The sequence below is a fragment of the Vulpes lagopus genome, chromosome X (assembly GCF_018345385.1).
Source record: "Vulpes lagopus strain Blue_001 chromosome X, ASM1834538v1, whole genome shotgun sequence".
Lineage (NCBI taxonomy): Eukaryota > Metazoa > Chordata > Mammalia > Carnivora > Canidae > Vulpes > Vulpes lagopus.
The window spans coordinates 101,781,068-101,808,145 of record NC_054848.1 but is presented as its reverse complement, the minus strand read 5'-3'; the positions used below and the strand labels follow the sequence as shown (position 1 = coordinate 101,808,145).

Sequence of the window (27,078 nt, the reverse complement as noted above, 5' to 3'; positions counted from 1 at the left end):
ACAATTATAAAGCTACTGGTGACTCTGGAAAAAAGCATAAAGGATTCAAGAGACTTCATGACTGCAGAATTTAGATCTAATCAGGCTGAAATTAAAAATCAATTAAATGAGATGCAATCCAAACTGGAGGTCCTAACGACGAGGGTTAATGAGGTAGAAGAATGAGTGAGTGACATAGAAAACAAGTTAATGGCAAGGAAGGAAGCTGAGGATAAAAGAGAAAAACACAATGAAAAGATCATGAGGAAAGGTTATGGGAAATAAATGATAGCCTCAGAAAGAAAAATCTACGTTTAATTGTGGTTCCTGAGGGCGCCGAAAGGCACAAAGGACCAGAAAGTGTATTTGAACAAATCATAGCTGAAAAATTCCCTAACTTGGGAAGGGAAACAAACAGGCATTCAGATCCAGGAGATAGATCCCCCCCTAAAATCAATAAAAACTGTTCAACACCCCGACATTTAATACTAAAACTTGCAAATTCCAAAGATAAAGAGAAGATCCTTAAAGCAGTAAGAGACATGAAATTCCTAACTTTTATGGGGAGGAGTATTAGGGTAACAGCAGACCTCTCCACAGAGACCTGGCAGGCCAGAAAGGGCTGGCAGGATATATTCAGGGTCCTAAATGAGAAGAACATGCAGCCAAGAATACTTTATCCATCAAGGCTCTCATTCAGAATAGAAGGAGAGATAAAGAGCTTCCAAGATAGGGAGAAACTGAAAGAATATGTGACCACCAAACCAGCTCTGCAAGAAATATTAAGGGGGACTCTGTAAAAGAAAGAGAATGTCCGAGGAAACAATCCACAAAAACAGGGACTGAATAGGTATCATGATGACACTAAATTCATATCTTTCAATAGTAACTCTAAACGTGAATGGGCTTAATGATCCCATCAAAAGGTTCAGGGTTTCAGACTGGATAAAAAAGGAAGACCCATCTATTTGCTGTCTACAAGAGACTCATTTTAGGCAGAAGGACACCTACAGCCTGAAAATAAAAGGTTGGAGAACCATTTACCATTCCAATGGGCCTCAAAAGAAAGCAGGGAACCTCCTGCTTCCATCCTATATCAGATAATTAAAGTTCATCCCAAAGTTCATCTCTTAGAGATGAAGAGGGACACTATATCATACTTAAAGGATCTATCCAACAAGAGGAAATAACAGTTATGAATATTTATGCCCCTAATGAGGGAGCTTCCAAGTATATCAATCAATTAATAACCGAAGATAAGGCATACTTAGATAATAATACACTTATACTGGGAGACTTCAACATGGCGCTTTCTAGAATTGACAGATATTCTAAGCACAACATTTCCAAAGAAACAAGAAGATGTGGTATATGTATACAATGGACTATTACTCAGTCATTAGAAATGACAAATACCCACCGTTTGCTTCGATGTGGATGAAACTGGAGGGTATTATGCTGAGTGAAATAAGTCAATTAGAAAAGGACAAACATATGGTCTCATTCATTTGGGGAATATAAAAAATAGTGAAAAGGAATGGAGGGGAAAGGAGAGAAAATGAGTGAAAATATCAGTGAGGGTGACAAAACATGAAAGACACCTAACTGTGGGAAACGAACAAAGAGTAGTGGAAAGGGAGATGGGTGTGGGGGGGTTGAGGTGACTGGGTGACAGGCACTGAGGGGGGCACTTGGCGGGATGAGCACTGGGTGTTATGCTATATTTTGGCAAATTGAACTCCAATAAAATGTGTATATATATATATATATATATACATTATATATAATATATATTATATATAATGTATATATACATAGATGTGTATATATATACATATAAATGTATAATATATATATATACATATATATATGTATATAATAAAAAATAAAAAAAGAAGGAAAAAAGAAAGAAGGTGGGGCTGAAAAAGTACCTGAAAAAAATAATGTCTAAAAACTTCCCAAATTTGTCAAGAGATAGAAACTTACTAAATAACCCATGGGTCAAGGTAGAAGTCCCAAGTAACGTTTTTTTAAAAAAACACACTAAACTGAAGGAAATGAAAATCCAACATATTAAAATGTGTGGAAAGCAGCTAAAGCAGTGCTGAAAGGGGAATTTATATCCCCAACTGCATATGTTATAAAAGAGGATAAATCTCAAATCAACAATCTGAGATCCCACCTTAAGAATATATAAAAATAAGAAAAATAAACCCAAGTCAAGTGATGGAGGAATTAATAAAGAACAGAAGTCAATGAAATTGAAAACAGAAAGACAATAAAGAAAATTATTGAAACTGAATCTGAAAAAAGTAAAATTCATAGCACTTTAGCAGGGCTGACAAAGGGGAGAAAAGAGAAAAAGAAAAAGGAAAAAAGAGAGAAGCTGCAAATTGCTAATATGAAAAATGATAGAGGATATCACTATATATTGCAGCTATCAAAGGTTAATAAGGGAATATTACAAACAATTCTACAGACCATGTAAAATTTTCCCAGCTTTATTGAGATATAATTTACATAGAACATTGTATAAGTCTAAAGTACACAAATGCAGTTATTTGATACATGCATATGTTGTGAAATGTACACTACAATATGGTTAGTTTACATATCCTTCACATCATACACTTACCATTTTTTTGTTGATGTTGTTATGGTGATAATGTGAAAGCTCTACTCATAGCAACTTTCAAGTATGTAATACTGTATTGATAACTATAGTCACTATGCTGTATTAGATTTCTGCAACTTATTCATCTTATAACTGAAAGTTTTTACCCTTTAACCAATATCTTCCTATTTCCTCCATATTTCAGCTCTGGCAACCAACCTTCTACTCTCTATTTCAATGAGTTCGGCTTTTATAGATTCCACACGTAAGTGAAATAAGTGAAATCATATGGTATTTCCCTTTCTTTGTCTGACTTATTTCACTTAGTGTGATACCCTCAAGGGTCACCCATGTTGTCTCAAATGTCAGGATTTCCTTCTTTTTTTGTAGAAGAACAATATTCTTTTGCATGTGTGTATGTGTATAGGTACCACTAAAAGTGCACCAGAGTTCCCTTTTCTATACATCCTTGCCAGCATTTGTTATCTCTTATCTTTTTGATAATAGTCATTCTAATAGGTATAAGGTGATATCTCATGTGGTTTTGATTTCATTTCCCTGATTAATGATGTTGAGAATCTTTTTATATACTTGTCCATTTGTATGTCTTCTTAGGGAAAATGTCTATTCCAGTCCTCTCTGCATTTTTAAATTAACTATTTGAGGTTTTGCTATTAAGTTATGAATTCCTTACATGTTTTGGATATTAATCCCTTACCAGATAGATGGCTTGCAAATGTTTTCTCCTATGCTTTAGGTTGCCTTTTCATTTTGTTGATTGTTTCTTTTGCTGTGCAGAAGTTTTTTAGTTTGATGTAGTCTTACTTATTTTTGCTTTTGTTGCTTGTGCTTTTGGAGGTGTATTCAAAAAGTTGTTGCCAAGACTAATGTGAAGGAGCTCTTTCCCTATGTTTACATCTAGTAGCTTTACAGTCTCAGATCAGACTTTTAAATCTTAGTCCATTTTGAGTTAATTTTATGAGTGGTGTGAAATAGGAATAGAAAATTTTATGAGTGGTGTAAAAAAAATTTGTGGATACAGATTTATTGAAGAGACTATCCTTTCCCCATTCAGTATCATTGGCTTCCTTGTCAAACATTAGTGCACTATATATGCATGGGTTTATCTCTGGGCTTTTGATTCTGTTCCATAGGTCTCTATGTCTTTTTTTGTGCCAGCATCATACAATTTTTATTATTATAGCTTTGTAATGTAGTTTGAAATCAGGAAATGTGATACCTCCAGCTTTGTTCTTTCCCAAAATTGCTTTGGTTATTTGGGGTCTTCTGAGGTTCCATATGAATTTTAAAACTATGTATTCCATTTCTGTGGAAAATGCCATTGGAATTTTGATAGGGATTGCATTGAATCCATAGATGACTCTAGGAAATAAGGACATTGGGATCCCTGGGTGGCGCAGCGGTTTAGCGCCTGCCTTTGGCCCAGGGCGCAATCCTGGAAACCCGGGATCGAATCCCACGTCGGGCTCCCAGTGCATGGAGCCTGCTTCTCCCTCTGCCTGTGTCTCTGCCTCTCTCTCTCTCTCTCTCTCTCTCTCTGACTATCATAAATAAATAAAAATTTAAAAAAAAGGAAATAAGGACATTTAAAAATATTAACTCTTCTGATCCACGAACACAAGATATCTTTCCTTTTATTTGTGTTTTCTTCAATTTCTTCCATCAATGTCTATGGGTTTTGGTATATTCAACTTTTATTTCTTTGGTTCAGTTTATTCCTCAATACTTTATTAATCTTGATTCTTTTATTTTTATTTTTTTTTTATTTTTTTTATTTTTTTTTATCTTGATTCTTTTAAATTAGATTGTTTCCTTTATTTATTTTTCAAGTAGTTTATTGTTAATGTATAGAAAGGCAACTAATTTTTGTATGTTAATGTTATATCCTGCAACTTTACTGAATTTCTTCCTTAATTCCTACAATGTTTTAGTGGAGTCTTTAGGGTATATATGTAATATATATTGTCACTTTATATATTACACATATTTATATATATACTTATATATATGCATATATATAATCATGTCATCAGCAAACAAAGACAATTTTATTTCTTCCTTTCTGATTTAGATGCCTTTTATTCCTTTCCTTGCCTACTTGCCCTGGCTAGGACTTCCAGTACTATGTTGAATAGGAGTGGTAAGACTGGGTACCCTTGTTGTGTTCCTGATCTTGGAAAGGTTTCAACCTTTCATTGTTGAGTATGATGTTAACCTTCTCAAATGTGATATTTATTATGTTGAGGTGTTGTTACTAGCTTTTATAATAAAAGGATGTCAGGTTTTTAAAATCTATTGAGATGATTATATGATTTTGTCTTACATTCTCTTAACATGAATTTATTAGCATTATTTATTAGCATATATTGAACTATACTTGCATCCCAAGAATAAATACTTTTTGATCACAGTATATGATTCCTTAAGTGTGCTGTTGAATTCAATTTGTTAGTATTTTGTTTGAGAATTTTTACATCTATATTCACTAGGGATATTGGCCTGTAGTTTTCTTTTCTTGTAGTATACTTACCTGACTTTGCTATCAGGATAATGCTGGCCTTGTAAAATGAGTTTGGGAGTATTCCCTCCTTTCTATTTTCTGGAAGAGTTTGAGAATAATTAGCATTAATTCTTTAAATGTCTGGTAGAATTCACCTGTGAAGTCATTTGGTCTTGGACTTTTCTTTATTGAGAGGTTTTGGTTACTGATTCAAATGACTTGTTATTGGTCTGTTCTGTTTTATTTTTATTATTTCTTCATGACTCTTGATAGGATGTATGTATCTAAGAATTTGTCTATGTCTTCTAGGTTGTAAAATTTGTTGGCATATGATTGTTCACAGTAGTCTCATGATCCTTTATATTTCTGTGGTATCAGTTGTAAGGTCTCCTCTTTCACATCTAATTTTATTTAAGCCCTCTCTTCTTTTTTCTGAGTTTAATTAAAGGATTGCCAATTTGGTTTCTTTTTTCAAAAAACTCTTAGTTTTGTTGATCTTCTTATTGTTTTTATATTCTAAATTTCATTTACTTTATCTCTGATCTTTGTTATAATCTTTCTTCTGCTAACATTAGGCTTTGTTTATTCTTGTTTTTCTAGCTCCTTGTGGTCTAAGATTTGCTTTTTTTAATTTTAGGTCTTTTTTCATGATATAAACTTTATCACTATAAAATTCCCTGTTAGCACTGCTTTTGTTGTATCCCATAAGTTTTGGTATGTTGTGTTTCCATTTTGTTTGTTTCAAGATATTTTTTTATTTCCCTTTTGATTTCATCTTTGACCCATTGGTTGTTTAGGAGTGTGTTGTTTAGTTTCCATGTATTTGTGGATTTTCTAGCTTTCCTCCTGTTACTGATTTTTATTTTTGTAGCATTTTTGTGGGTGGAAAAGATACTTGGTGTGATGTAAATCTTTTAAAGATTTAAAATCTTGGTGTGATAAAATCTTTTTAAATGGGGCAGCCCGGTTTAGCGCCACCTTCAGTCCAGTGCGTGATCATGGAGACCTGGGATCGAGTCCCACATCGGGCTCCCTGCATGGAGCCTGCTCCTCCTTCTGCCTGGGTTTCTGTGTGTGTGTGTGTGTGTGTGTGTGTGTGTGTGTGTGTGTTTCATGAATAAATAAATAAAATCTTTAAAAAAATAAATCTTTTTAAATGAACTGAGACTTATTTTATGACATAACACATGTTCTACCCACCCTGGAGAATGCTCCATGTGCACTTGAAAAGGATGTGTATTCAGGTGACATTTGATGGAATGTTCTATACATTTCTGTCAGGTCCATTTGGTCTAAAGCATAGCTCAAGTCCACTGTTTCCTTGATAATTTTCTGTCTAGATGATCTACCAGTAGTTGAGAATGCGATATTGAAGTCCCCTACTACTATCATATTGTTGTCTATTACTCTGTTCAAATCTGTATTTACTTAATGTACTTAGGTGCTACAATGTTGAATACATATGTATTTATTAGTCATTATATCCTTTTGATGAATTAACCTCTTATCGTTATGGAATGACCTTTTTGTCTCTTGTTATCATTTTTGACTTAGAGTCTATTTTTTCTGATATAAGTGTAACTATCCCTATTCTCTTTGGGATTCCATTAATGTGGAATATCTTTTCCCATTCCGTCACTTTAAGTCTACATGATTCTTTGAAGCTGAAGTTAGTTTCTTGTAGGCATAGTTGGGTCTTGTTTTTTAATCTATTCAGCCACTCTGTCTTTTGATTGGAGAATTTACTCCATTTACTTTGAAAGTAATTGTCAGTAGGTAAGGACTTAACTCTTGCCATTTTGTTAATTATTTCTTGGCTCTCTTGTAGTTTCATTGTGCCTTTCTTTCTCTCTTGCTGTCTTTCTTTGTGAATTGATCATTTTCTGTGATGGTATGTTTGATTCCCTTCTCTTTATCTTGTTTGTATCTACTATAGGATTTTGTCTTATGGTTACCCTGGGGCTTACATCAAGCATCTTATAGATATAACAGTCTATTTTAAGCTGATAACAACTTTTGTATCACACAAAAACATTATTCTTTTATTACCCATACATTTTATGTTCTTGAGATAAAAATTTGCATGTTTTTATGTTGCGAATCCATTAACAAATTATTGTAGCTGTATTTTAAGTATAAGTATTTTTCAACTTTTTTAACTAGCTTTAACTAGTCTAACTATAATTATTTAACTATAAGAATTATCAGTATTTTTGTCCTTTAATCTTTATACTAGAGTTAAGTGATTAACACAGCAGCACATTGCAGTATTAGAATATTCTGAGTCTGACTATATATTTACCTTTGCCAATATGTGGTATATTTTCATATATGTTTTCATGTTACTAGTTTATGTACTTTTATTTTATCTTGAACTTTTTTCAGCCTTTTTTTGTAAAGCAGATCTAGTGGTAACAAACTCCCTCAGCTTTTCTTTATTTGGGAAACTCTTTATCTTTCCTTCATTTCTGAAGGAGTTTTGCTGAGTAAAGTATTCTTGGTTAGAAGGATTTTTGGTTTGTTTTTGTTTTTGCAGCACTTTGAATATATCATTCCATTCTCTCCTGGCTTGCAACATTTCTGCTAAGAAATCTGCTTATAGCCTTTCTCTTATATGAGAGTTTTTTCTTTTTGCTTTTAAAATTCTGTCTTCATTTTAGACAGTTTTTAAATGTGTTTTGGATGGAAATTTTGGGATAACCTAATAACTTCATGGACTTGGATATCCAAAATTTCCCCCAGGTTTGGAGATGTTCTCAGTTATTATTATTATTATTATTTCTTTAATCTTTGTACCCCTTTCTTCCTCTCTTCTGGTACTCCAGTGTAACTTATTTCTTTCAGTAATGTTCCAAATGTCCCATAGGTTTCCTTTTATTCTTTTTTATTCTTTTTATTTTTGCTTTTCTTACTGCATAATTTCAAATGATATGTCTTCAGTCTTGCTGCTTCTTTCTTCTGCGTTGTCCAGTCTACTATTGAAACTCTTGATGAAATTCTTTACTTCATTCATTGTGTTCTTCAGATCCAAAAGTTCTCTGATTCTTTATGTTTTCTGCCTTTTTGTTGAACCTATTTTGTTCTTATATTGTTTTCTTGATTTCATTTAATTATTTATCTGTGTTTGTAGCTCTCTGAACATCTTTAGAACAAATATTTTGAATTCTTTCTCAGGCAATTTATGTATCTCCATTTCTTTGGAGTCAGTTATTGGAAGTTTACTGTGTTCCTTTAGTGATGTTGTTTCCCTGGTCTTTTTTGAGATCCCAGTGTCCTTGCACAGGTGTCTGCATTCGAAATTAGGAAGCTAAGACCTTCAATTGCATATGAGGGCACGCTGGAGTGTGATGTGACCCCAAGTCTAGTGGTACAGGGAACCATGTGTGAGGTCTGTGGTGGTTCAGCGTCTGGAGGCAGGAAGCATAGTGACTCATCAGTGCAGTTCGCTAGGGTCCACAGCATTGACGATTGTGTGGCCCTTGGCAAGTGCTATAAAAATCTGCAGAGGCTGAAAGGGCTGTTGAGGTCCTTAGCAGCTTCTTCAAGTACAGCAGCTAGGGACCATGAGGCAGCAATGGTGGACAGAACAGTAGTATACACACACTGGCTGCAGAGGCCAGCTACAGCTGTGTCATAGTAGGGACTGGTTGCAAACACACATATAGTGATGGGGCCAGGGCAAGGCACAACAGTTGGGCCAACTGCATGCATACTGACCCTGGCTGTCAGCATGTATTACTGTGGTTAGTGGGTCTTACCACAAGTACACAGCAATAGATGCTGGTGTCACATGTTAAGTTGTGGGTGTGAAGGTACACAGCTAGAGGGGCTAGCCCTGCATGTACATATGGTAATGAGGGTCAGCCATGGGGATCTAAGCTGGCGTCTTGCTTTTCTGCAGCTGTAGTAGTCTGTACTGGTGATTGGTATAGGTTTCAGCCTCCAGCAGGGGAGGGAGGGAGCAAGGAGAAGCTCTGGCAGCTAGCATATTTGAATGTGAATACCTAAGGAGTGGAAAACCAATGAAATCTGCAGGAGATCTGCAGCAATTATGCTGGTCATTGGTTTCTTCAGTGGCTAAAGCTGTCAGGGTTGTCTGCAGAGCAGGTCACTGGAAATTACGGTCATTCATGCTTTATGACTGGTATTGGTAGCCCCTGCTTTTCCCCCTGTTTTCCTAGCTATCTCTGTACATCTCTGCCTTGCAAGTGTCTGGGCAGAGTGAAACCCAAGAGGGTCCTTCATGTAGTGCCCTGAAAGGCAGGAGTAGCTGGTTGCTCATGCCACTGTTTCTTTCCCAGCAAAGGGAGCTCTTTCTAGCTGGGGTGTTCCCTCTTGGCACTTTTAGTGTAGGCAAAATGAAACTATTCTACGTTCCCTTGTTGTATGGTTATTCTTAGTTTTTTTGTTATTGTTGTTGTTCCACTGTGTTGCTGAAGTTTCTTAAATGGACTCTAGAACTTTCCCAGAGCTGTTTTTGATTGTGGATAGCTACACAGTCTCTTCCAGGAAATAGAAGAAAGAACAATTTCCAATTGATTTTGTGAAGCTAATATTATCCTGCTATCAATGTGAGACAAAGACAGCACAAAACACAAAAGTATAGACCAGTATCCCTCATGAATATAGATGTATAATCCTTTATAAAATATTTGCAAACCAAATTCAATAATATATAAAAATAATTATACACCATGATCAAATGAAGTTTATTTTAGGGATGCAAGGGTTGTTCAATATTTGAAAATCAAGCAATGTAATCTACTATACTAACAAGCTAAAGATGAAAAATGTTTAAATTGTATCAATCAATGTAAAAAATAATTTTAAAAATTAAATATCAGTCATGATAAAAACTTTGAAAATAAGGAATAGAGGGTAATATCCTCAACTTGATAAAGAGCATCTACTATGAACCTATAGCTAACAGTGTGCTTTCTGATGAAAGACTGAATTGCTTTTCCCTTAGGACTAAGAAAAAGGCAAGGATGTCCACCCTCACCACTCTTATTCAACAAAATGTTCATACTTTTAGCCAATGAAATAAGGCAGGTAAAGGACATAAAAGGCATACAAAGCAGAATGATAACACTGTCTTTACTAGTCGATGATATGATCATCAACATAGAAAATTCCAATGAATCTACAAAGAAAAAGATCTCCTAGAACTAATATTTGAGTCCAGCAAGGTTGCAAGATACAAAATAAGCATACAAAAATAAACTTTATTTTTATTGAATTAATATATTGTATACCTGAATCTAATATGACACTGTATATTAACTGGAATTTTAAAAATATGTAATTTAAATAAACTATTTTATATATTTATATATTACCAATGAGCATACAGACACTGAAATTAAAAACACAACCATTTAAAATAATCCAAATAGGGATCCCTGGGTGGCGCAGTGGTTTGGCGCCTGCCTTTGGCCCAGGGCGCGATCCTGGAGACCCAGGATCGAATCCCACGTCGGGCTCCCGGTGCATGGAGCCTGCTTCTCCCTCTGCCTGTGTCTCTGCCTCTCTCTCTCTCTCTCTCTCTCTCTCTCTCTCTCTGTGTGACTATCATAAATAAATAAAAAATTAAAAAAAATAAAATAAAATAATCCAAATAAAATGAAATACTTAAATACAAATTTACCAAAACATATACAAAAATCTACGTACCGAAATTTATAAAACACTTATGGAAGAAATCAAATAAGATCTAAATAAATAGAGAGGAGGGAAAAAAGATTTAAATAAATGGAGAAACACACTGTGTTCATTTATCAGAAGGCATGACACAGTAAAGATGTTGATACTCTTCAAAGTGATCTTTAAGTTCAATTAAATTCCTATCATAATTCCAGCAAGGTATTCTCAGAGACATAGACAAACTTATCCAAACATTTATATGGAAAGGTACAGGCCATAGAAGCACTATGTCAATCTTCGAAAAAGAGTATATTTGGAGGAATCAATCTACCCAATATCGTCTTACTGTACAGCTACAGTTATCAAGACTGTGTGGTATTGATGGAGCAATAGTTACATAGATCAATAGAACAGAATAGAAAACAGAAAAATAGACCCATATAAATGCACTCTACTGGTTTTTCAAAGGTTAACTCAATGGAAGGAGCAATTAGACATCTGTAAGCAAAAATAAAATAAAATAACCTGGATCTAAACCCCATTCCTTACACAAAAGTTAACTCAAAATAGATTACAATTTTAAAATGTAATATTATAAAACTTCTAGAGAAAAAATAGAAAATCTTTGGGACCTAGAGCTAGCCAAAAGTTTACTTAGATGACACCCAAAGCAGTCCATGAAAGGATACATTGATAAATTAGACTTCATCAAAATGATATTTTTGTTCTGTGAAAGACCTTATGTATAGGATGAAAAGAAGCTATAGACCATGAGGAAACTTTTGCAAATCACATATCCAATAAAGGATAGATACCTAAGATATATAAAGAACTCTCAAAGCCAACTGTAGTTGGAGAAATAATCCAATGAGAAAATGGGCAAAGGGCATAAACGGATAGTTCATCAAAGAGTATATATAGATGGCAAATAAGTACTTGAAAATATGCTCAATATCATTAGCCACTAAGGAAATTCAAATTAAAATCATGAGCTATCACATATGAGAATGGCTAAAATTAAAAACACCAACACTAAATTTTGGCCAGGATGTGAAAAATCACTGATACATTGCTGATGGGAATGTAAATTGGTACAGTCACTGTGGAAAAGTTTGTTCTTTCTTAAAAAAAAAAAAAGCTAAACATGCAACTTCCATATAATCCAGCAATTGCACTCTTGGACATTGACCTCAGAGATATGAAGACTTATGTTTACATAAATACCTGTATGTGAATGTTTACAGCAGCTTTATTCATAATAGCCAAAAACTACAAACAACCCAAATATCCTGCAGTGGATAAATTGTTAAGCAAGTCTTGGTATACCCATACCATGGAACACGAACCAACAATAAATAGAATGGAAGTATTAATAAATGCAATAACATGGATGAATCTTTAGAGAATTCTGCTGAGTGGGCAAAAAAGCACCAATCCTGAAAGGTTATGTACTACATATGATTCCATTAATACAACATTCTTAAAACTACAAAAATTATAGAAATAGAGAATAGATTGGTGGTTACCAGGGGTTAAGAAGGGAGTTGGTGAGAGATGGAATTGGGTATGACTATAAAAGAGCAACATGAGGGATCATTGTGATGAATGTTCTATATCTTGACCACATCAGTGTCAATATTGTTGTATTGTTCTATAGTTTTGCCAGATGCTACCATATGTCAATATGGTTGTTTTGTTCTATAGTTTTGCAAGATGCTACCATTGTGGGGAAATGGGTAAAAGATACATAGTATTTCTGTATTATTTCTTATATCTGCAGGCAAATCTACGCTTATCTCTAATTGAAAGTTTAATTAAAAAGAAAACATTAAGAAGAATGACCACTCAAGTGTCAAGACACTTAAATACAGCTGAATCCCAGTTCTGAAAAGCAGTGGTAATAAAATTAAAACAACAGGGATTGGGCAGAGCTGTATTCAAATTGGTGACCAATCCAACCTTTCCTCTCTGGCCATCTTAAAGCATGGATGAAAATTTAGCCATGGCAGGATTTTGTTTTGTTTTGTTTTGTTGTGGGATTTTTTTTTTTTCGCTGAAGCCTGTCTAGCCTTATTGCAGAGAATGTGAAGGTATAGGAATAAAGCTGGATTCTTTCTGGAAGTATATTGTGTAAATTATATGGATCTGCCCCCTATGGCCAGTAATCCTAAGTATATGACTTTGTTCTTTCACCTGTACAGCTTGGACAAAATGCACTGTGCATAACTACAGGGGTGAAGGACATGAATTTGTAAAGAAACAAGCATGTGTATGAATGAGAACAGGTATGCTAATACTGGCTAGATGAATGTTGCCACATACCCACAGAGAATTTCACATCCTCATTCCAAGGAAAATATTGGAAGATGAAGAAAATAGAAGAATGGGTAACTAAGATTTGAAAATGTTTGTAGAATGTATGGAAATTGTATGCTTTAGTGATAGGAAATAGTCTGAAAAAATATGTAGCATTGTGCCTCCAAAGATGAAAATTCATTTACCACAGTACAGGGTACTTTATGCCAAGACATTTTCAAGTAATGGCTTTCACCTGAATAAATGTGCTTTGTGCTGCCACAGCTCTTATCTTTTTCAGAAGCAACCATTGCCAATGGTTTACTCTAGTTAATAAGTTAGAATTTTTATGTCACAGGCTGTTGTCTCAGGCCCAGGGTCAATTTGCTGATCAATATTCTTCCTTTTCCCCACTAGGCCCTCACCCCCAGTTTATCCATCCAGAAAATGGGAATAGTATGCCAAGAGATTATATTTATAGAACAGAGTTTTAAGCATGAGATCCATTCAGTCTGGATAAAGTATTAATGAGCTTGCCAGTAGTCAAGTTACAAACCCAAAATACCAGAAATGTAAAACACAGGTACACACTAATACAGTGCTCCTTCAGAAGCTACACAGGAGAAGCAGCTTCAGAAAAGAAATTAATGTTGAACAGTGTTAAAGAGTCCCTAACTTGGGGGGCAACTGGGTGATGTGGTTGATTGGGCCTCTGACTCTTAGGTTTGGCTCAGGTTGATCCTTGGGGTTGTAGGATTGAGCTCGGTGATTGAGGATCCTTGGGGTTGTAGGATTGAGCTCGGTGATTGAGGATCCTTGGGGTTGTAGGATTGAGCCCGCATTGGGCTCGGTGCTGAACACGGATTCTGCTTGAGATCTGTCTCCCTCTCCCTCTGACCTTCCCACTCATTCTTTCTCTCTCTCCCTCTCTCTCTCAAATAAATAAATATTCTTAAAATGTCCCTAACTTACAAAATGATTTAACTACAAGTTGCATCTGAAGTAAAGTATACTATCCATGAACAGTATTCCAAAACAAAGGGCAACATCGATGGACAACATTCCTAGAGAAGGTGGAACATTTATTGGCAGCATCCCAAGAAAGATTCAGTATCCATGAATACCATTCCCAGGAAAAGTACAATATCCACATATAGCAATTTAAAGCCAAGTTCAACATCCCTCCCTATTGAAATGTATGACACTAGCTAATAAAGGATCTACATCCTTGTCTCATTGTGGAAATATCCACTACCCCAACTGTTTAATATGGGCAACACTGAAGAAAGAATTAGAATGAAAATTGGTCCAGAATTTGTTTTTTCTGTGATCCTGTGAGAGGTAAATAAGTCAATGAGAAAACAGAAGTTTCTAGATTTTAGGTAGGTTTTAGATTTCTAACTTTTGAAAATCAAAAGTTTATCCTTATGGATTATTTGTTTCCTTTATAACTGACATATGTGGCAAAACTTTGAGGAAAAAAATTGTATCATGACACCTGATCTAAGATATGACCCCATATGCTTAGTACTCAGGCACGCATGGAATTCCAGATCTATAAAACTATAAATGATGTTAGAGATACATCTTCATTTTAAAATTTTTTTTTATTGGAGTTCAATTTGCCAACATATAGCATAACACCCAGTGCTCATCCCGCCAAGTGCCCCCCTCATTGCCCATCACCCAGTCACCCCAGCCCCCCGCCCACCTCCCCTTCCACTACCCCTTGTTCATTTCCCAGAGTTAGGTGTCTCTCATATTTTGTCACCCTCAGTGATATTTTCACTCATTTTCTCTCCTTTCCCTTTATTCCCTTCCACTAATTTTTATATTCCCCAAATGAATGAGACCATATAATGTTTGTCCTTTTCCGATTGACTTATTTCAGTCAGCATAATACCCTCCAGGTCCCTCCACATCGAAGCAAATAGTGGGTATTTGTCATTTCTAATGGCTGAGTAATATTCCATTGTATACATAGGCCACATCTTCTTTATCCATTCATCTTTCGATGGACACCAAGGCTCTTTCCACAGTTTGGCTATTGTGGACATTGCTGCTAGAAACATTGGGGTGCAGGTGTCCCAGCGTTTCACTGCATCTGTATCTTTGGGGTAAATCCCCAGCAGTGCAATTGCTGGGTCATAGGAAAGATCTATTTTTAACTCTTTGAGGAACCTCCACACAGTTTTCCAGACTGGCTGTACCAGTTCACATTCCCACCAACAGTGCAAGAAGGTTCCCCTTTCTCCACATCCTCTCCAACATTATATTCAGGGTCCTAAATGAGAAGAACATGCAGCCAAGACATTTTTAAATTTTTAAAAAAAATTTTTAAGATTTTATTTATTTACTTATTCATTAGAGAGAGAAAGAGAAGCAGAGACATAGGCAGAGGGAGAAGCAGGCTCCATGCAGGGAACCTGATGTGGGACTCAATCCCGGGACTCCAGGGTCACGCCCTGGGCCAAAGGCAGGCGCTAAACTGCTGAGCCACCCAAGGATCCCCATCCTCATTTTTTACAGAGAGCAGAGTTGCTATTAGATGTTTAATAATAACAATGATAACAATTATAATAACAATAACAACAGAAGTAATAATAACAGTTTTTGGAGCTCCTACTATGCCAGGCACTGTTCTAAGAACTTTACATGGATTATTTCACTTATTCCTCCTAACAACCCTCTGAAGTCATTTATGATTGTAAGCCCCATTTCATAGACAGAGACACTGAAATGCAGAGAGGTTTAATGACATTGTTCCATAATGCCTCTAAATATTTCCTTATAACTGGGGCTTGGACCATAAGATTACCAACCTAGACCATCAAGCAAAAATCAAGTGATTGTTCTGATATAATACAGTCTGCAGAATTCTGGGTTGCTCTATGTTTCAGTGAAGATGTAATTTTCAGAAGTCTATACAGGGTCTATATGTTATGTGATTGGTTCCCTAACTCCTATTCTCATTAGAATAGAATTACTCAACATTCTTGACTTCTGGAAGCTTACTTAAGATGTAAACTCAGTGAAAGGTTTATAAGACATGCTCAAAGAACATAGATTTTGCTATATTTTTCAATAATATAAGTAATAATAAGTAACAATGCTTGCAAGATATCACAATTGGTGTATACCTGTGTTTTAAAGGTACCAATTGACATATTAGACTTACATTGCTGAAAATTGGTATAATCCATGCGTTTTTGGCAAGCCAGGGACTGTCAGTCCTTTCTCTGAGATATGTGTGTTCAACTGGCAGAGGTTGGAAAAAGATTTACAGTTTCACTCTTATAAAAGATTAGTGCCATTAGTGTCTATCTCTATAGCAGCATCAAAGGGGAAACAGATGAACAGATGGCCAGGGAGAGATAGATGAACAGTCAGAGAAATAGGAATGGACAGAGTTGGACTGAGACAAGAATAAGCAGATATGAAAGGAAGACCAAGAAAGAGACATAGACCCAGGTGGGAAAAAAGAAAAGCAAAGAGAAACACAGATAGTCATAGAAATCAACAGACAAATTAGAAAGAAGGAAGCATATCAAGAGAGATGAGCAGACAGTTGCAGAGAGGCAGACAAACTATAAGACGGGGAGACAGGAAAAGAAGGAAAAAAGGAAAGAGGGTCAGAGACAGCAGTAAGGAAGAGGGAGAAAGGTAGAGACGGAAACATGGAAAAAGCTAGAATGAGGGAGAGAGCCAAAGAGAAAGACCCAAATGAAAGGAAATTAAAGAACTAAAGGGAAACAGAAAATGAAGGAGAAAGAGTCAAGAAAAGAGAGAATGAAACTGACAGAAAGAAGAAGAGAGTCACACTCCTAAAGAAAAACAGCCTGAGACACAGAAAAGTGGGGAATGGGAGTTTCAGAGAGAAAGGGAAATAGACTGGGGAGAGGATGACAGAGAGAGAAGCAGATAGAACATATAGACTCAGAGAGAAAGAGCAAGGGACAGAGAGAGAATGGGAGCTGTACACAGAACCAGAGCCAGAACAACACAGAAACAGACACTACAAGAGACAGAAAAAAAAAAAAAAGCCAGACAGGCAGGGATTAAGAGAGGAGAACAGTGAGAGAGCCAATGAAAGAGTCTGACAGAGATAGATAGCCAGAAATATATTGGAGAAGCAGAGGATGAGACAGGCTAAGAGGCTGACAAGAGAGAAATAGAGAGACTGACAAGAAGAGAAACAGGAAGAGACAAAGAGAAAATATTGCAGAGAGACCGACACACACAGAAAGAAAGAGCAGGAGAGCCAGAAAGAACATAGCAGAGTGAGAGGCAGGCTGAGACAGAAACTAGGGAGACAGGGTCAGAGGGAAAGGTAAACACAGACAGAGGTGCAGATGGACAGACAGGGAGACAGAGTGATCAAGCAGCTGACACAGAGGTAAGCCAACAGACAGAGATCAGAAAGACACCGAGCAATACAAAAAGTGGATGGAGAGCTGTAAGGAGAGCCAACTGAGTGTACAGAGAGACAGATGAGTTAGTGCAAGGGGAGAGAAAAATAGTGAGAAAGATGGAGTCGGTGACAACCAACAGGAAGGCAGAGAAACTGACAAAGAAAGAGGAAGGGGAGAGGAAACAATGAGAAAGGGGAGGCAGATGGAGAAAGAACAAACAGACATGAAAGAGTCAGATTGATGCAAAAAGACCAACAAAATAGTGTTCAGAAACAATCAGATAGAAAGACTCAATCTGTCAGAAAGAGAGAAATAAAAAGAGGGAAAAAAGGAAATTGATGTTAACTAGACTTGTTGCAATGGTTATTTCACAATATATACCAATATCAAATCATTACATTGTACACCTAAAACTAATTTAATGTTATATGTCAATTATATATCTCAATTTTTTTTGAGAGAGAGAGAAAATGCACAAGCAGAGTGGAGTGTTGGGGAGAGGAAGAAAGAGAATCTTAAGCAGGCTCCAAGCCCAGCATGGAGTCTAGCATGGGGCTTCATCTCACAGCCCTGAGATCATGACCTGAGCTGAAATCGAGAATTGGACGCTTAGCCAACTGAGCTACCCAGGTGCCCCTCTATCCCAATTTTTAAAAGTATTTGAAAAGCAAAGGTTGGGGGAGGGGGACTAACAAACTGGGAACAAATATTTGCAAACTATATAACTAGTTGCTAAGTTATGCTGCTAAGTATATATAGTATATATATAGTATATATAGTTGCAAACTATATAACTAGTTGCTAAGTTGCATGCTAAGGGTCTAGCATGCAGAACATATAAAGAACTTTTACAATTCAACAACAAAAAGACGCAAACAAAAATTGGCTTAAGGACTTGAATAGGCATTTCTCTATAGAAGATATGCAAAGGGATGCTAAGCACATGAAAAGATTCTCAGCACCATCAGTCATTAGGGAAATACAAATCAAACTACCTGATGCCACTTTGTATCCATTAGGGTGGCTGGAATCTAAAAAATTGAAAATATCAGCTGTTTTATGTGGGAAATTGGGACCCTTCTAAATTTCTAGGGAGGTTGTAAAATGGTTCAGGTATAGTGGAAGAGGTTGGTGTTTCCTCAGAATTTAAACATAGAATTACCATATGACCTAGCAATTTCACTTCTAGATATATTGAATTTCACTTCTAGAGAATTAAAAGGTACTCACATAACATGTACATGCATGCTCATAAGAGTAATATTCACAATAAGTAATTGGCAGAAATAGTCCAAATGTCCATCAATGGATAAATGGATAAATAAATAATGATGTATCTCTACAATGGACTATTATTCAGCCATATAAATAAATGAAGTAGGACTACCAGCTTCCATTTCTGCACGTAAGGAGCTTGTAAATCACCACTCCATCCTAATAGCAAGTTAGATGTTTATAACAGTTTAATGGGTAATTGCCAAAACTTGGAAGCAACCACGGTATCCTTCAGTTGGTGAATGAATTAAAACTGTGGTAAATTCCAGCAATGGAATACTACTCAGCACTAAAAAGAAATGAGTTATCAAGCCATGAAAAGACATGAGGAAATTTAAATGCATCCTACTAAGTGAAACAAGCCAATCTGACAAGGCTACATATCTGTTGATTCTAACCATACAATGCTCTGGAAAAGGCAAAACTGGAGATGGTAAAAACATCAGTGGTTGTCAGGGGTTGGGGGATAGCTAAGGATGAATAGGCAGAGAGTACAGAAAATTTTTAGGGCAGTGAAAATACTTTGTATTATATCATAATGATAGATACGTGTCATTATACATTCTGTCCAAATCTATAGAATGTACAACACAAAGAGTGAACCTTAATGGAAACTATGGACAATTATGATGTGTCAGTATAGGTTCATCAGTTGTAACAAATTATCAGACTCTGGTTGTGCAATTCTGATGGGGGATTCTCATAATGGGAGAGGCTATGCATGTGTGGGGGCAGGGAGTACTTGGGAAATCTCTGTCTCTCTCTCAACTTTGCTATGAACTTTAAATTTTCGAAAAAAAAATAGTCTGCATAAAAGAAAAGGGAAAAAAGAAATGAAATAGTGATACATGTTACAACATGGTTGAACCTTAAAAACATTCTTCTAAATGGAAGAACCCAGGGATGCCTGGGTGGCTCAGCAGTTGAGTGTCTGCCTTCAGCTCAGGACATGATCCCAGAGTTCCGGGATCGAGTCCTGCAGCAGGCTCCTGCATGGAGCCTGCTTCTCCTCCCTCTGCCTATGTCTCTGCCTGTCTCTGTGTCTCTCACGAATAAATAAATAAAATCTTTAAATAAATAAATAAATAAATAAATAAATGGAAGAAGCCAGATTGCCAGTTCCACAGGTCATGTGATTACATGTATATGTCATATCCCACAATAGGCAGACTTATAGAGGTGACAAACAGATTGGGAGTTAATGGCCTTGGGAGGATAGAATGGAGAGCAACTGCTTAAGACTGGCTTTCCATTTAGGGTGATGAAAATATTTTGGAACTCAATAGAAGTGATGGTTGTACAACATGCTGAATGTATTAAGTGCTACTAAATTGTCCACTTTAAAATTATTAATTTTATATTACATGAAACTCATGTCTGTAAAACCAAAAAAGAGAGAAATAGAGGAGAAAAAGTGAGACCAAGAGAGTGAGGCAGAGAGGAAAATGCAGAGAAAGAAAGACAAAGACAGTGACAGAAAGAAAGACAGGAGGACAGTCTGAGACAGAGAGCCAGGCAGACAGACAGACTATTAAAGGGAAAAGTAAACACAGACACACATAGGCGGGCAGGCAGAGACTGAGAGACAGACACATGGAGTGAGAAACTGACAAAAACAAAGGGATAAAGAGTCAAAAGACAGGGAGTTAGAGATAGAACATGGAGATGCAGGGAGAGAAGAATGCAGAGAAAAGGACTAGTGTGTGAGATACACGGAGTATAACACAGGCAGAGAGGGACAGAAACAGAGAAGGAGCGAGAAAAAAGAGGAGCAACAGAGATAGACTGACAGAAAAAAGTAAAGAAACCAAGAGACAGACCATGAAACAGACAGTAAAGAGGAGGAGCAACTGACAGGAACATGGGAGACTGACAGAGACTGTGTGATAGACTAAAAGACAAGAAACAGAGGAGCAGAGACAGAAACAGCAAAATAGCCCAAAAGAGAGAGAAACAGTAAGAAAACGAGGCAGAAACAGATTTATACAGAGGGAGGAAGAGAGAGAAAGAATATATAAAGACAGCTAGACAAAGAGACAGCTAGAAGTTCAGACTGATGTAAATATATGCAGACAATAAAAGAAACAAGCAGACAGAGACAGTGATGGAGACACATGCTGACAGAGGGGACAGATCCCCTGAGCACAGACAAACAGACACAGGTAGAAAGAAACTGACAAAGAGGGAAACAAAAACAGACACACAGAGATAGAATGACAGAAATAGTTGACAGAGAAACAAAGAAGCAAATGAACAGAAAGAAAAAGGCAGAGTAGCAGAGAGACAGACAATGAGACAGGAAGGCAGACATAGATTACCAGACAGACCACAAGACAGATAGACAGACTGAGACAGACACAGGAAGGTGAACAGACGTTCAGGGAGAGAAAGAAAGAAAGAGATGGTCAGAGGGCATTGGTCAGAGACAGACACAGAGAGCCCAGAAGGCAGGCAGGCAAAGACAGAAACACAGACGGATAGACAGAGTGAGCTGCAGATGGGCAGAGAAAGGGAGAGATGGGGTGAGGGAAGGGAGGAAGAGATGGAGAGAAATAGAATGCACAGTGGAGACCCACAAAGCAGCAGGTGGGCAGAGATGGACTACAGAGACAGAACCCAAGAGAGAGAGACAGAGACAGGAATCAAGAAAGCAGGTATACAGAGTATGTCAAAACAGACAAGGACAGACAGGAAGAGAGAAAGAGGTATGGACAGACTGGAAGACTCGCAGTCAGGGAAATAGAACAAAAAAACAGACAGAAACAGATAATGCTGACAGAGAGACAGACCAAAATGCAAGCAGAGCAACAACAGCACAATAAACAGAGGCACCCCCTCATGCCTCACCCCCACTTTCCCTGCCATCACCACAACAAATGCCCTGCACCATTTAGCCTTAGATGGGGGGACAACAGGGAGAAATTCTAGCAGAGTGCCTAGAATATTGTAGGTAGAGATTTGGAGGAAGTTGGTGTCTGACAAAAATCATTCAAATCATGCTGGGAAGGGGTTAGAGTCTACACTTTGCCTTTTGGAAATATCCCAGGGCCTTGCGTGCTATGAGGTAGGAAAGCCCTTGTCCCACGTCAATACCATGAGCATTTGTCCCCTGTCAATACCATAGAGTTTGGGTTGCTTTTATTTTTGTTTTTAAGAGAACACATGAAATTTCTCAGAAGTCCATTGTTTGCAGATTTCCCATCATGCTTCCTTCCTCCCTGGAGGAAAATGCTTTGTTTCTTTGATAAAGCAAAGGTATCGCTTTTCTCTTTTACAGTTTTCTATTGAGTGTCTTGTTTTCATAGTTTAGAATTCATATAGCTCTCAGGCAAGTTTCTCCAAGACATTTCTATTTAATATTCAGCTGCAGCTCCAAGGAGTTTAACATTATTTTTAAATACGATTTTCATTTTTTTAATGAAAAGTCTAGGGAACCTTCTCTTCTTCCTGTAGGCATTTCACCTTAAAAGTCTTCGAGGGACTTCTGGATTTTTCATAATTATGACTGGCATCTGATATTTGCTGCCCCCCCAACTATATAAATAATGTGCGAATAACTAAGACGGGCTTTATAGGTGGCCTTTTTGTTGCTCTGGACTCTCAGGTACTCTGAATCAGCCTAGCCCCTACCCAGAAGAATAAAGGTATAGAAAAGTGAGCCAGATGCTGAGGACCAGCTCAGCCTCCCTCCTAGAACCACTGGGCATTTGTCATTTGGCCTGAGGGAACTAGAGAATAAGAAAGAGACTGTATGCTTTATGCTTTGCTAAGGTGGGGTGCAGAGATCAGAAGCAGCCTGGTCTCCTAGAAAGTTCCCCAGTCTGCTTTGTTGAGGCCGCTCACCTTATACAGAGATGAACAGGAAAGTCAGTCCTCCAGGACATCACCTAGTGTTCCCAGGAGAAAAAGTCACACAGCATATGATATAAGATCCAAGTTGGAATGCTGTTCTACTGGAACTGTATCCACACTTGGCTGGAAGAAGGATAGCTTTTTTTTTCTCATTCTCTATGAAATTACTGTTTTTTTAAGAATTAGGGGGGTTCTAAGATCAGCCAGTCCATAAGTCCCACTTCTAAGTGAGGAAACAAATGAAGAATGGTGATATAGTAAGCAGTCAGTGTAGCCTAAGCAGGGAGCTCGGTGTGAGAGACAAGCAGTGATACAAAGAGGTTAGCATCAGACTAACCTGGGCTCTGTATACCCTGTGTAATGTTTGGCAAATATTTGATTTCTCTATGCTTCCTATAAAATGGGGAGATGATAGGACTCATAGGGTGGTTGCAAAGAAATAAATTAGATAATGTAAGTAAGAAGTAATGTTTCCCACAGTTTCTGGCACATAATAGGGATGGATATGTTTGCTTTTATTAGTTTAGAAAGAAATGACTCAATAGAATTAAGGCTTCTTGATTCCTGTTCCAGTTCTCTTTGAAAACTGGGATGTAAGTAGCAGTGCTAAATATGTAGCAATGTACTTAATATGCACCCTACCTTTGCAGCACCAACTTTCTGTGCCCTTTGCTGTTATTCTGAATTTTCACAACTTTGGGGCAAATGAGAGACCAGCGAGCATTTTCCTCTAGTTACATCACTCCACATTTACTTCTAATCTTTAGTTACTGTCTGTTGGTTTTCTGTAAATAGTGGCTACAGCCTGAGCTAGAATCCAAATTGTCCACAGGCATCCACATGTTGAATAAATACATCTGTCCAAAGACAATGAAGATTCCAAACTCAATCAGAGCCACTTCCCCAAATTGGGGACTTGTAGATCTAAGTAATACTCCAAGTCTGGTATGCATTGCTGCAAATCTCTATTACTAGAAGACACATCAGATGGGGAATAGTTTGTCTGCTGGTTGAGCCTAATTGCAGTGTGCAAAGATCTTGCTCAGCAGAGAAGCTCTTTGAAAAGCCCTGCTTCAGGGGCACTAGGCTCACAGCTCAGAACTGCTTTGTGTCTTAAAACAGGTCATCTGAACACAGCATCAGGAGTCACCTGAGGGCTAGAACTCCAAAGTAAATTCAGGAAGATAGTGATCAATATTCTGCTGAAACCAGGAGGCACTTGGGCTCCTTTTATCTGCATAAAAGATTATCTGCATTTCAGAATTAAATTCTGAAAATAAGCTGAAATGCTTGGTATTAACAGTGTCTTAAGCCAGGAATTGATTCCAGTTTCTTTTATATAGTTTAGCCTTTTTCATTTTAAAGGCCATTGCCCATATAAATAGGTTTAAGGAAATTCAAACTTTCTGCTAAGTGCTAATTGCTATCTTAAGTATATTGGAAAAAAAATAGAAACTTGGTAGACTTGTCTCCTGTCTGTTAGGAGAGTACAGTATAAGACCGCATGTCATTTATAAGAGCTTCACTTAAAGTACTGGTGTAAGTTGTGATTCCCAAATATTTCATGATTTGACTTCCCTGCGTCCATGGCCAAGGTTCACCTTTCTACCCAAACCTAAAAAGTTTGGGTTTAATGGTGCTAGTTGCCATCATTAGATAATTTGGATCAACTCCATTGGCACAAGTCTCCATCTTCATGTTGCAGTTAATATTTAAGAGTGGAGATAAGCATGGATAGCATTCCTTTTACATTTTCACTGTCACCAACCTATGCTGTACTCTAAGAGCCTCTTAAATGGTTCCCTGGCCTTCAGATGTTTACTCATATTGGGCTTGCACACAGCTGTCTTCTTGTGATGGAAAGAGAAGACCTTCATTGTGCCAGGACCCACCCGGCATGGACATAACCACCCAGCTTGGTTTGGGGTTGGGGCTAAAGGACAAAAATGTAATCAGCTTCCCTTGAATAGATACTAGTCTCACTTTCGCATTCCTCATCAGCTACTTGGAAATGGGATTGCTTCATGCTTAGGGACTAGCTTAATTACTCTTTCCCTTGTGGTAGGCAGTTTTGACAATAGAAAACCCTTCTTGGAGGGAAAGGGGAAATCTCAGGCCCATATCAAGTTGGAGATGATGGCAGGGATATTTAAAAGCAGTGCTAATTAAGGCAGGAAGAAATCTGGCCTCTAGGGGACACCAAGAACTAATTTGCAGCTGTTATGTTACTATCCTCAGTACCTAAAACAAGGAGGGTATTTCAAATAAAACATAAGCAAAGGCAAAAAACAAGGTCCTAAGATAAAGAAAAACGAAGCTCTAAGTTTATGAGGACTCCTGTATTGGCAATGAAGCAGTTACACATTAGGCCACTAGGGAAATGAAGCTATGTCAGGCTATGGATGTGGCTCAAGTTCATGATTCTGTAATTGTTCCTGGACTGTCCTGTTTGGATGGGAAAGAATGCTGAGTACAATGTCTGCTGGCAAGCCCACTGACTCTCATTAATGGGAAGCTTAAGAGGCATGTGTAAGCTGGGAAATGCACTGGCCTCTCACCAGTTGCTTGAATTGTGACAGTAGCAATTTCTCTTCACACCACTGATGGCTTCTCTGAAGTGAGAACTTGAGGTCTGCTTGATTCAGGGGTTTTAATTCATCATAGGCTGTGGAGAACAAATGACAGGTTCTGAAAAAGGGCTTAAAGTTGGAGCCAGTCAACTAAATCTTTCCTGGCAGTTGTTAGTACTTCATTGCCATTTTTTGTCTCTACTCTTTAAATCCTTACTTAAGAATAAGTTGAGCTCAGAACTTTCTCTAAACTTTATTCACTTATATTAATTGGGGAGGGAGACTGAGCATGAAGCTCCATCAAAAGAATGACTGCCTTTTCAGCAAAAGATCTTACACTGATCGGGAGATTTATAGTATTGCTTTAGAACCTTCATCAGCCGGGATCCCTGGGTGGCGCAGCGGTTTGGCGCCTGCCTTTGGCCCAGGGCGCGATCCTGGAGACCCGGGATCGAATCCCACATCGGGCTCCCGGTGCATGGAGCCTGCTTCTTCCTCCGCCTGTGTCTCTGCCCCTCTCTCTCTCTCTGTGACTATCATAAATAAAAAAAAAAAATTAAAAAAAAAAAAACCTTCATCAGTGGCACCCTTCAACTGGGAGCTCCCATATGGAGGGAACTCAGTCCTTCTTCTTCTGGATCTTCATACGGTAGACATTGCAGGGTCCTACACTAGTGAACAAGCAGTAAGTGATATAATATGCACTGTATGGTTTCCCATCTTTCTCATCTCTCAGCAATTTTGAATCTAGATTTCAGGAAATAAAGGAGCACCTTTCACTGGGCCTTCTTCTTCCAATAGTTCTTCAAACCACCTTCTCTTTCCCTTAAAATCAAACCTATAGAACAGGGTAGGAATCTCTAAATTTCTTCCCATCTGTGCTAAAGAGACCAAACTTTATGTTAAAATGTAAAGTTTTTTTCGAGACAGAGAGCATGTGAATCTGGATGTTGGATGTTAGAGTTGTTTATCAATGGCAGGCATTACCATTTGCGCTATATTTTGCATTTTCAAAGCACTTTGTGTTAACAAAGGAAAGAAAAGGGAAAGAGGGTTCTGATTTGGCATAGTAGATAGTATGAAAACAGAAATATCTGTCTCCAAATCCTGGCACTGCTGTGTACTAACTGTGTGATCTTGGATTCATTGCTTCTTTTTGAGACTCAGTTTCCTTAACTTTAAAATAGAAATTACATCTTTGTACCAACCCTGTCAGGTTGTTGCAAGGATTAAAAAAGGTAATACAATGAAATTCTCTAACACAATGATGGATACAGAGCCAAAGTTAGGGCTCTGTAAATTATTATCTTTATGGTCCACAAAGACAGAGCAAGAGAATCATGTTGTGATTCAGCCCCTGAAATGAAATCATTTTTAGGGATGCTTGGGTGGCTCAGTGGTTGAGCATCTGCCTTCAGTTCAGGGCATGATCTCAGAGTGCCAGGATCAAGTCCCACATCCAACTCCCTACAGGAAGCCTGCTTCTCCCTGTATCTATGTTTCTGCCTCTCTCGCTGTGTCACTCATGAATAAATAAATAAAATCTTTTTTAAAAAAATTTTAAATTTATATTTTCTAAATTTTTGTCATTGTTTTTGAAAATGTGATATATTTTTCAATTTCTGCCCATCATAAATACAGCATATGCTCTTTTCTCACTTTATTTCATGGGCTTAATTAATAGATTGAATGTTGTAGGATTCTAAATTATTAGAAGCTTCCATATATTCAGATAGTATCCCTATATTTCTCCTTAAGCCCTGGTCTATGATTTAAACAATAAATGTATGTATGTGTGTGTGTGTTTATGCACATATAGACACATAGACACATAGCAATCTTATTAAGAGTTCAAAATCTATATTTGGACTATTGGATTACACTGTTTAATGTTATAAAGTTGAAAGCAGATAAAAT

At 37.3% G+C, this 27,078-nt stretch overlaps 1 protein-coding gene across 17 annotated transcripts in view; it reads left to right on the top strand.

Moving 5' to 3' along the window:
- ENOX2 (ecto-NOX disulfide-thiol exchanger 2) overlaps window positions 1-27,078 on the top strand; it is a 263,263-nt gene that overhangs the window by 129,172 nt on the left and 107,013 nt on the right. For 2 of the 17 annotated variants that reach the window (XM_041740645.1, XM_041740650.1), the window contains one exon: window positions 2,799-2,858. The exons of 14 other annotated variants lie outside the window; for them this stretch is intronic. In XM_041740645.1, the coding sequence (XP_041596579.1) occupies window positions 2,831-2,858 (28 nt within the window). In that variant the 5' untranslated portion in view covers window positions 2,799-2,830. Of the gene's footprint in view, window positions 1-2,798; window positions 2,859-12,958; window positions 13,043-27,078 lie in introns of all 17 variants that reach the window. One more of the 17 variants, XM_041740646.1, reaches the window with a different exon arrangement.